The sequence below is a fragment of the Camarhynchus parvulus genome, chromosome 2 (genome assembly GCF_901933205.1).
Source record: "Camarhynchus parvulus chromosome 2, STF_HiC, whole genome shotgun sequence".
NCBI classification, from domain to species: Eukaryota; Metazoa; Chordata; class Aves; order Passeriformes; family Thraupidae; genus Camarhynchus; species Camarhynchus parvulus.
In genome coordinates, this window is record NC_044572.1 from 91,251,434 (window position 1) to 91,263,650 (window position 12,217).

Below are 12,217 nucleotides of genomic sequence, written 5' to 3' on the forward strand. Positions count from 1 at the left end.
CCAACAGATTGATTACCTAATAACAACATTCCTCCATCATCAACTTTACAGCATAGCTAAATTACTTTTCCATTTAAACTTGTTATTAACTTACTCTGTTATTAAGCACATATAGATGTAACTAATTGCAATTTAAACAATTAAGCTGATGCATAAAAAAGCCTAGATGAAATCAAGAATACACTCTTTTCAGCCCAGCCAAAGTGCCTCTACACCTCTGCACCCAGCATGAGCAACAAACAGGAGGAGTTGGAAGCCTCCAGAAGAAAGCCACGACCCAGTTGCCACTACTGAAACTTGGTGGGATTAATCCATGACTGCTGTGCAGCTACAGGCTGCTCAGAAGGGACAGGACAGGAAGGAGGGTCAAAGGGGTTGCTCTCTACAATAGATGCATAGAGTGCAATGTGCTGTGCCTGAAGAACAGCCCTGAGCAGGTAGGAAGGCTGTAGGCAGGAATCAGAGACCGAGGCAATAAAGGGAACCCCATGGTAGTGTCTCCTACAGGCTGCCTGACCAAGGGGAGCCTCCTGACAAAGCCTTCTTGCTCCAGCTGCAGGAGGCATTGTGCTGGAGGCTCTTGTCCTGCTGGGGAACTTCAACCACCTTGTCATTTGCAGAGAAGCAGCATGGTGAGCTATAGGGAACCCAGGAGATGCCTGGGATGAGTGGAGGATAACTTCTCAAGACAGGTGATAGACAGCCCTAACAGAGGAAATGTGTCACTGGACCTGGTGGTCACCAAGCCCTGCCTGACCAACCCAGTGGCCTTCTATGATGGAGTGACTACATCAGTGGAATGGCTATGGATATTGCTGTTCTGGACTGCTGCAAAGCCTTTGATGCAGTCCCCCACAATGTCCTTGCCTACAAATTGGAGAGATTTGATGGGTGGACTGTTTGAAGGATAAGGAATTGGTTGGACAGTTGCACCCAGAGCAGCAGTCACTGTCTCAATGTCTCAATGGAAAACAATTATGTCCTTCAGGAGGCTGTGCTGGGACCAGTGAGATTTAATGTATTCATTAATGACACAGGTGAAGGGACTGAATGTACCCTCAGCAAGTCTGCAGATGGCACCAAGCTGGGTGGTGCAGCTGACAAGCCTGAGGGATGGGATACCATCCAGAGGAACCTGGCCAAGCTCAAGAAGTAGAAGTTGGCCCATGGGAAACTCATGAAGTTCAATGAAGCTGAGTGGAAGGTGCTGTACCTGGGTCAGGGCAAGCCCAGCACTAACACAAGCTGAGGGATGAGCAGACCAAGAGCAGCTCTGCCAGGAAGGGATTGGGGGTGCAGGGTAAAGGATGAGAGGCTGGACATGAGCCTGTAATGTGTGCCTGTGATCCAGAACGCCAAACGTGTCCTGGGCTGCACCAAAAGCAGTGTGGTCAGCAGGTTGAGGGTGAGGATTCTGCTCCTCTGTTCTGCTCTTCTGAGACTCCACTTAGAGTACTTCAGTACTTCATCCAGCTCTGGGGTCCCCAGCACAGGGAAGATATCAACCTGTTGGAGCGAGTCCAGAGTAGCCACCAAGATCATGAGAGGATGGAGCACCTCTCCTACGCAGAAAGGCTGAGAGAGTTCTCACATGCAGAAGAGAAGGCTCCAGAAAGACCTTACAGCAGCCTTCCAGTACCTAAAGGGGGCCTACAAGAAAGATGGAAAAGGACTATTTACAAGGGCATGGACTGACAGGACAAGGGGGAATGATTTTAAACTGAGAGTAGGTTTAGACTGGATATTAGGAAGAAATTCTACAGTGAGGGTGGCGAGGTACTTTAACAGGTTGCCCAGAGAAGCAGTGGATTCCCCATTCCTGGAAGAGTTCAAAGGGCTGGACAGGGCCCTGAGCCACCTGATGTACTTGAAGATGTCCCTGCCCATGGCAGGGTGGTTAAAATAGATGACCTTAAAAAGTTTCCTACCAACTCAAACTGTTCTCTGATTCTTTTAATTGTCAGATTTAAAAAAAAACTATAAACAAAAACAAAGCAAAAAAGTCCACCAAAAATCCTGGAAATGATCATGATTCCAGATTACCTAAAGAGAATCTTTGAAAACACTTTCAGTAAAGAGACAAATATTTTTGATATTTTGTAGTACATCTGTCTGAGATGGAGTTAATTTTCCTTGCAGCAGCTGGACTTTGTGATTAAAACTGTTGATAAACACCCATGTTTTGGCTGTTGTGGAATAGCATGGATTCCTCTTTTTCATGTCCTGCTCCCCTGCTTACGCCAGTGAATAGGCTGAGGGTGGGCAAGAAACCGGGACAGGACACAGCTGGGACCTTTGACACAAACTGACCCAAGCAATACATCATACATATAATATCATACTAAGCAAAAAACCTCAGGGACAGGGGGAGGGCAGGAAGGATGTTCATGGCTATACCATTTGCTTCCCAAAGCATGATTAAGCATGCTGAAGCTTTTTTTTCCATTTTGCTGGAAGTGGCTGACATCTGCCTGCTGATGGGAAGAGTGAATAAACTTCCTTTTCTTAATGTAGCTCTTGTTTCTATACTGGGCTGGCACTACCTTCATCCACAAGACTTCTTGCCTTCCTTCTACTTTCTCTGCCTTGAAAGAGGGCTGGTGAGTGAGTGGCTGTGTGAGTGTGAGGCTCTTGTCTGAGCACAGCACACCAGAACTTAAAAAATATTTGTCTTTGGACTACCTAATGTTTGAAAATGTCTGTAGTTAAATACAAAGATCCATATGTATTTTGCAGCAAGTTTACTTCTCCAGGCAGATAAGCAGATACAAATTCAAAGTTTGTGACAAAATTTTGTTTGTAACAAATTGTTTCACAGCTGGATACAAATTACAAATACATTGAATAAGTAGCAGTAATACAGAAATACAATCTCTTTGATGCTGGAAACTTCTCTAAAACTATTTTTATAGTAAAAAAAAGTATCAGTATCTGTAAGATTGTTAATGTGATTTGAAAAAAAGCAAAGAAATTTTTCATTTTCATATTTAAGTTCTCAGCTTGCCACCTAATCAGGCAGACAGACATACAAGTCCTTGTAGTTAAAGTACAATCATCGTGTGTCTACTTCTGAAAGACCTTTGAAAGACAAAGATACAGGAAGATTGTTCCAATGTGACAGAAAATTTAAATCTTCTGTCACATTGGAGACTTCTGCATCTTTCCATGTTAGCGAAGCTCAGAAATTTTCACAAAATAAAAAAACAAGGTAAAAATCAAGCTGAGCATATGATTTCATTGTACCCATTATAACTGTCATTGCAGAGGATAAACTCAAATATGGCAGAAAGTATGCTATCAAGGAAAGAGTACTGAATTCATACACAAAATCACATAGAAAATCTCTCAGCAAACTGATTGTGGGCTGGCTGATCAAATATTTCCCAGAATTCTAACCTGAAAAACCAAATTAAACTAAAATTTTCAGTACAGGTAACTAGATATAAACTTTCAAATAATGAAGGAAAGACACATAACAAAGAAATCAGCGCGCAAAATGCAACTGAAATGAGCAATATGACTGTCCATTTTATCCATGAAAACTTTCAAGTCTTTCTTCCTCCCCTTACAAGACTTCAAGCAAAGACATTCACCCATAGAACTCAAAACAAACTCTTTTCGAGACAGCAAAAATATTTAGGATTATTTCTTACAAAGTTCTGGATGTTAGGAAAAGCAAATTATTTCATTCTCAAAGAGTCAGTGGACCAAAATGAGAAATCTTCAGAGAATAAAAAAATACTTCTATCAGAGGAAAGTACTAAGGACAGAAGGCGTTATATACGTACATTGCAGATTTTCTTACCAGAATACATTTCACTGTGTGGATTGCACTAGGGTCCTTGTTGTTAGCTGCCCAGTGAAGTGGGATTTTTCCTTCAATATCAGGAATTCCAATATTTGAATCATGTTTGATGAGAAGTTTCACGTGTTCTGGGTTATTGTAGTAGGCACTCCAATGCAATGCAGTTTGCTGCAATACAATTTTCACAAGCTTTTTCAACACGTTGAAAAATTGTTGAAACATGAAAATTAAAGTTGGCTTAAAACCAGCTTTAAACAACAGGTAAATAAGCAAGCATTTGTTGCACTTCAATAAAGAGGACTGACAAAACCTGAGCACATGTACCTGGGGTGGCTGACAACTGAAAATCTATGAAAATAGGCTTTAAACAAAGCTGAACAAGAGGCCTATTTACTTTAGTAAGAGCAGATCATCACACACCTACTGAGGTCTGAGTCAAGTCTAAGCTGCACCACCTTACATGAGATCCAAACTGAGAAGCCCTTATGCTTGGAACATAACTATCTCTGCTAGGAGACTGCTTTTTAGGAAGATTTGTTGGACTATAGCAAAAGAAAAATGTGCATGCCACTTCGCGCTGCCCTGATGGCTATTTGGTGCAGCAGTTCAGACTCGGAGAAAATATCTGTGCTTGGTATTAAGCAATGACATCCAAGCTAGAATGATGACCTGAACCAGGCCTCAGCCCCAGAGCTGCACAACAGGACAACTGCAGTGATTAGTGTGGTCCCTCTTAAATTTCAAACTCTGGATGACACAAATTGATGGAGACTAGTCTCCACTAGGGGAAGGTGACACTGTATGCTGACACTGGACTCAGATCCATCTTGAACTAAGGTTTTGACTTTACTGGCTGTGATAACTCAGAATTCTGAGGTTGAATATTAGTGAATCTAATGCCTAATGGCAGTCCAATAAAACTTCAAAATGCAATCCATGCTCCTACTGCCAATTCCTGACTGCCAACAGCTTTTTCACAGCCCTTATCAACATTCATAACTACATAAGCAAACCAGTGTGTGGGGGTTTCTTAACCAGCAAAACATTGGCATATTAACAAGTATTTCATTTACCAAACACACCTCTCCCAACTGCCAAGTAACAGAGAGTAATAAGATAAAGAACGAATTTTTTTCTCACCTCTCTTACCCCATCACCCCTACCAAACATTACCTGGCACTTTGATTGGAAACAGAGAAATAACTCCTGCAGGACATTTGTGTATTGAAGCACAATACCCTGCATTAGCATCCTGAAACAGTGACATGGAATGTGTAAGCTCACCATCATATCCTTAACTTCTCTGTGAAGGAAGAAGGCAAAAAGGAGCCTATTTGTGTTTATTGCTGCCAGCTGTTAGCTTAGTACCATGGTAACAACAAGAAGATAGCACAGCCTTTTTTTCTGGTTGTCACTCACTGAAGAAGGGCTCCACGAAGTGCCACCACAGCCTTGTACCAGGAAAAATTTGCACTAAATTACTGAATGTTATTTATTAAATAGAACTGACCAGTATGCCTGGAAACTGACAGTTGCAATGAAAGCAGAAAGTTTTGGTTACCAGAAGGCCTTGGTAGCCTTGGTTCACTGACTGCTCTCACCTACAACCAGTTTCAGTCAGTTACCAACATGGAAGCAGATGTAAAGGACACTTATTCTCCCTCATGTTCAGGAATTATATTTGACAATTTTGATGTGCATAATTGCAGCAAGGAAAGTGAAAAAGCCATGTGCCCAACAGGGTCACACAGATTGGACTCTGTGCCTGAGATCCTCTTTTCACCAACCTGAATTCCATTTTTGCTACTGCAACTACTCATGACATGAACTGGGAGAAAAGCGCTCCACATGTTTTGTGGGGAATCTGGCAATACTTTAAATACTGGCTTGGAAATCTGCTGAGCAGGCAAGCTTGCTAAATGGTTTTGGCTGGTTTAGGCATACCTTTGTTAATTAATTAGCATGGTCATGAAGTCAGCATGACCTCTCCAGAATGACTGCTGTAATTATAGGCAGTTTTCTAATGACTCTTATCATTACAAGATTCTAAGTGTGAGGTTTTTCAAAGGCAGAAAAGCAACATAAGCACATGCTATCCAGACTCCAACAAGGATCACAGAATGTTACAGAAAGACTTGGATGGTTTTTCAATCCTCTATTGTTATAACTACTCAAGAAGAATGTCAGTGGAGCCAGTGCAATGAACTTTGACACCATTAACATCAGAAAAATATAAATATTTCTACTCTGAAGACCTAGAAAAAGTTTATGACAAATAATTTTTTTGCACACAACTGCTTGATGTAAAACCAATTCCTAAAGTTGCTACAAATCTTAAAATAAGCAGTTGTCTTAAAATAAGCAGTTCTCCTAAAATAAGCAGTACTTTTACCTTGTTTCTGTCCTGGGTATCCACTTCTCCAGGTGCCATATGTTTTAATAACAAAGCTAAACATTTTGGACTTTTGTGACGTGTAGTTAAATGTAATGGTGTCATATCCTCCAAGTCCTTCTGCATCCAGTTCCCTCTACGAGCCAGCAAAAGTTTCATGAAGCGGTAATTTCCCTGGGTAAAGAAAAAGAGCAGAAATGTATGTCAGTTTATCAAAGCAAATTATGATACTTATATATATATATACATATTACTGTATTACATTGCCTAAAAAAGCTTGAAGCAAAATAGCTCAAAGCTTTGCAAACATCTAATGAAGATTATTTTTGTGAACATGAACTTTTAATTTTTAGGTCTCTCATGCTACTTGGTTTTAGATATTTATATATATATTCCATTAGCAAAATAAGACAGGGTTCATTAATACCAAAAATTCTGTAATATTATCAGTTTCTTAACTGTTTAACCTCAGTAAAAATCATGTAAAAATGGAAATAAGATCATTACATGCTGATTTCAGCAAGGTAAACAGTTATCAGATGAAGAATAAAACTAAACATGAAGAAATAATATAATTTTCAAAACGAAAGTAAGAAAAATAACCAGGAATGATTCAGAAAGATAAAATGTACTTATCTGAATACACAGCAAATATATGCAGAAGTGATTGTTTCTTACATTTTTAAATTGAGAACTGTATGAGTTTTGGTCGACAGTATATATAATAAATGGATGGGACAGCTAGCTTTACAACACATTGAAAATACTTCACACTCGGACTTTCACAAGGTTTTTACTACGTCTTCAAAAGAAATAACGTAGAAATGCTTCATTGATATAAATCCAATGATATAATAAATGAGGGTGGATCCCAAAAATCCCAATCTGGTTTTATTTCTCAAATCACTGAAGAAGCCAGTGAAAAATTAAAGACATGAACATGCAATCATGAAGAAGCTGTACTGATTTGGTAGTACAGGCAGCCTTGACTTGCTACTACCCCTTGCTTGAGAGTTATTTTCCATATAGGAGAGATGCTACATACAACATTTTCATGCTTCCACTTCCCAAAGTCTATAGGTTTATCAAATCACCTTCAGCAGTTAAGTTGCAATCAAGGACTAGCAACTGGAGCAATAACTCATTAAAGCAAAACATCTGCACATGCCTTCAGTCATCATGATTTAAACACCCCAGCTCTTTTCACACTGCAACTTTTAACCTTTCCTAAAGTGAAAGAAGTGTGTTGTCTCCTAATTTTGCTTTCTGTCTTCCAATTTTTCCCCAAGATACTAGTTTTTGCCAGTTTCGCATACAGATCATTAACTGTAACTATAACGAAAACAGAAAGCTCAAAAGAGAAGATAAATTCTACTAATTCTCTCCCACTCAGGGGAAAGCTGGAGCATTTGATAAAGCCTTATCAGACAATGTACACAGGAAAGGTGACACTCAAATCAATAGAAGTCACGTCTTTGGATTCTTCTGCTTATGAAACTACCTGCAAATTAACACACTTCAGCCTGCTACAATTCTTTTACAAATTCTGCATGTTAGCTTAGTCGCCTTAGGCTGTCTTTGGAAAAACAATGAAAAAAAGGCAACCAAGTAGACAAGGGCAAGCAGTGCTAATGAACGGGGGCACTTTGGTATCTCATAAGGCTCAGAATTACAAAGTGTTTTTGTCAGCAGAATGGTAGGATGGAGACAGGCCAAAGGATTCCAGAGGCCTCCACAGTATCCAGTGCCAGGGCATAAAAAATATTTGATATTTCATTTTTCAAAGCAGCCACAAACATTGGAAGGGCATACTTTACAAAAATTACTGTTCTGTTTTCTTTCTTAATAGCAATGGAAGACATGAGCTTTACAGATGCAGAATGGATTTCACCAGGTACGGCCAAAAATGTGAGGTTTTTTTCCTGCTACACTATTTTATTTTAAAATACAAATCAAGGAAAGCAAATCATAAAGGGGCTCAGACAAAATTACTTCATCCTGCTTCTACCTTTTATTGTTACTAGTCCTTGCTGGTCAGTGACAGCTTACAAGGAAAGTCTGCCACAGAACCTACCACAGACTTGCCTGAATATGCAAACTTCCCTTGCCAGAGACAGCATGGCTACTACAGCATTCCCACTGAGAAGTGTCCAAATACACCTTTTTCTTCTGCTGGCTGTCAGAGAAAGCATAACTCAGGATTTTGCCCCTGCAGAACACAGACACATACCAAGCATACTCTGAAGTACAGGAGCAGAACAGCGTGATGTCTGCAGAGCTCCTAAACCACAGAGATCACACTCAGAATTAATTCATGATAAATTTGGGGTGGAGCTAGGGATGAGAATACTCTTCATTATTACCATTACACTGTACAGGCAAATATGAGAAAAATTTACAAAACTCATTAAAAAAGAAAAATTAAAACTAGCAAAAAAATCTCAGTGTATCATGATGTGGTTGGCAATTAAACTGGAGGAGAAGAATATTAAATAACTTAAGAGAATATTAGTCTTGGAAGAAAGATAGCTGCTTTTCTCCATCACAGAGGATAATACATTTGTTGTTCTCAATATTTCCTGCACACAGTGCATGCATACCCATGAGAGAAAAAAAATTGTTTTTGTATTGTTGATGGGTCCTTATTGGAAGATTTACAAGTACATTCTGCTTTTTGAATGAATTCCACTGCAAAGAAGACTGAAAGTTAAAATAATGCATAAAACTAAGGAAACATGCCCTTTTATTATTAGAATTTCTCTATACTGTATTTTATATTTGCTATTACACATTTTTCCATCTGTTACTACTACATTATTCTCTTGCATGCTAAGTCAACAAATCCCTCTCCTTAGCAAATGAATTTGTAATAAATCCCTTCATTCTGAAACACAAAAGATTCTGTTTCTCCCAAGTGATTTAAGATTTTTTTAACATTACCACAGAAAACACCTGTACTTACATTACTTATGTGAATTATCTTATTCATGCTTTTGCTTCTGACTACTGTTCTTTTCTTTAGTAATACCATGAATTTTACTGTCTTCCTTTCACTTGTTAGAAAACAATATTGTACTTTTTAATGACAATGGAAAATTTCCCCACCTTCAATTGATTACTGCTTAAGTTTGTAAGTATGGAATGTATCAACATGCCTTGAAGGCAGATGTAATTCAGGTCTTATTAGGTGGAGGGAGGAAATGCTTAATTTGAAAAGCCTATTCCTCTATTTTTATAAAGTTTTTGTGTAGAAAAAGTCTTCAAGTTGGCTAGGTTTTCATTCATAAATCATGCACTTGGACCGGCCTAAACATTGCTGGGCAGCATGAAGTTCTCTGAGTCAGTCCATGGTCTCTTACCATTGACAATGACTCAAAACTTATTCTACTATAAACAGAAAACATCATGGGCAAACAGGACTAAATACTTGTACAGAAAACTTGGTTCCTGGCAGCCAAAATTTACCATTCCAATGCTAATTCTTAAAATTCCTTTAGATTCTGTTAAAATTATTTGAAAATTAAAATACTTGACTCTGCAAACTACCCGAGTTTCAGAGAACAGCTGACTTCAACATAATCAGAAGAAATACTTCTATTTCAAAAATTCAGCCACAGGTACTAACTGCAACGATGTAGAACACATTTTTTGGTAGACAGCTCAATAAGCAACCATGGCTCTGCCATCAAGTAATGACTTCAAAGTTCTGGACGCCAAGCTAAGCAATCAGAAAAACTTTCTGAACATTTTAATGGAGAAGAGAGCTATGGAAGAATTATTTCAGTCAGAACCAATGAGTTTTTGCCAGAATTTAGATTACCTCTGAAACTGAAAAAATTATCCCCAAAATTGCAAGTTGGGTCATTAAAAAAAGCTGTCTAGTATATTCAATATGATTCTGCTGCCAGGGAAAGGTTTCAGTGGAAAATCACTGGTAAATTTTTCTACCTAGTTTTCTGGGTCTAGAAGAAAATGTGTTTATTTCTTTATTAATCTAAAGCAGCTTTTTCAACCTATTTCCTCTCCCTGGCTTGTTGAGGAAGTGTAGTGAGAGAGCAGCTGGGTGGGCATCTGTCAAACAGCCACAGTCAGGCTGTCCCATATGGTCACCTAAGTGAAAGGCTGAAGAAAAAATGAGCTCTGTTCAGTGGTGCTATAATTCTAATCACAGGTTGATGCTGAAACTACTGGTTGTGTTACCAGTGCACTAAAAACATCGGCCTCACACTTCACTTCTTTCAACTCTGTACAGCCCACAGAGTCCTGCTCTGAGTCACTCAGTGCCACGTGCCCCTGTTTCAAACACTTCCTCAGAAGTTAAGTACTTTTCACAGCAAATTTTAAGTGTTTCACAAGCATAAAACTTGCTTTAAAGAGTGCACCTGGGTTCTAGAAATGTTCTGCTGATGTGCAACAGAGGTCTGTGAAAATTTATTTCCATTCTCATCCCACTATTTCTTGGTGAGTTAACTTGTCCATTATATTAAGCTGTGTGCTTCTACACTGACTAACCCCTGTAGTGTGGGTATATCTCTGACACAAAACTTTTCTTATTCAGGTTTTAAAAACACACTGCATAGATAAATACAGGACAACATAAATAAGCACAACACCTTTTATAAGGGGAGAAACTGAACTGTACAAGATAAGGCTGAATCAGAGGAACACTGCATCTCTCCAAGCACATCAAAAGCGCACCCACAGTTAGGCTACCATCCCCTCATCATCAGTGGGATAAATGGGGACAATGCACATAGAAAAATTGCTTATTCCCCTATTAATTGCTGAGACCACATTTTCAAAAACTGTAACAATTCTAATCCACATGAAGTACCTAACATGACTTGAAAGACTGATCTGTAATGATTTACAATGTAGAGCACATGAGCTGACAATGGTTACAGTACAGCTAGGCTTGAATTTTGGAATACCTACAATGGGCCTGTGAAGATTTAGGGCACTGTAAGGGTTGCTAGAGGAACTGGGGAAAAAAGCAGCCCAGCATCTCTATACAACCTCCTGGTAAAAACAGCAGGGGTCATTAAAAAGAATGCCAAGCTGTTAAACCGTGAAGATGCTACTTTGGCTCCACTCCAAAATTACATACCTGCTTTCCCAGCACTGGGAACAGACAGACCAAAAGAGCACTAACCCTTACAAAGGAGGTGGTTTTCAAAGGCTTTTCACTGCTGACAGTCACAAGCACTGAAGATGCAGTCAGGGCATACACTTGCAGCAGAACAGAAAGCCTTAGAAATATTTACAGATAAACCACAAATTAGAACTGAAGGTTGAAATTGACCCTCTGGATTAGTAAATCCATCCTCTAGCACCATAGGGAGCAAGAACATCTAATCCTTTTCAAAAATTCCTAGCGATTTCTTTTAAGTGGAATTACAGTGTTCGGGATTGTCTCCTCCCAGTTCTCTGTTTCAGACTCAGGCTTTTAGGTTTTGTTTCTTGTTTGGATTTTTTTTTTAAGCCAACACACACAAGGACACATTTCATTCTTCTACCCATGAAAATATAGTGTGGCTTTTAAAATCTAAACAAGCATTGGGGTTTTTATCTCAGTAACAAAGGATAAACCCTACATTGCCCTGAAAAAATCATCAGCTCTCTGCACTCATTCTAGTTGGAACTCTTCTATTTTGAACACAAGTAAGCAGAGATTACAGAGCTACCCGAGGGGGTCCCACAAAGTACCCTACTGAATCCTAATGACACTTGTCTATTGCTAGTGTATATACCTTGTCAGATATACCTAAAACTGCATCTCTCCCATAAATTAAGTATATTCTCCAAACAGCACACTACATCCTTCTCAGTCATGTTTCAAATAATAAATTTATAATCCACAGAATAAATCATTAGGTGCCTTGTCTGTTGTCGCCCCCCTACCCACTCCCTAGGACTTGCATTTTGGACTATAATGTTTCTAATAATTTCAATTACTTTCAGTAGTCCTATTCTTCCGATATCCTAGCCACTGCCATCCTCTCTTTGACTGACAATCCTGC

General features: G+C 39.2%; 1 protein-coding gene across 1 annotated transcript in view; it reads right to left on the reverse strand.

The window, feature by feature from the left end:
* The window catches only part of INVS (inversin), an 84,941-nt gene that overhangs the window by 42,080 nt on the left and 30,644 nt on the right, over positions 1–12,217 (reverse strand). The window contains exons 4-5 of the mRNA XM_030971085.1: positions 6,198–6,371; positions 3,806–3,973 (exon numbers count right to left, since the gene is read on the reverse strand). Of these exons, the coding sequence (XP_030826945.1) occupies positions 3,806–3,973; positions 6,198–6,371 (342 nt within the window). The remainder of the gene's footprint in view (positions 1–3,805; positions 3,974–6,197; positions 6,372–12,217) is intronic.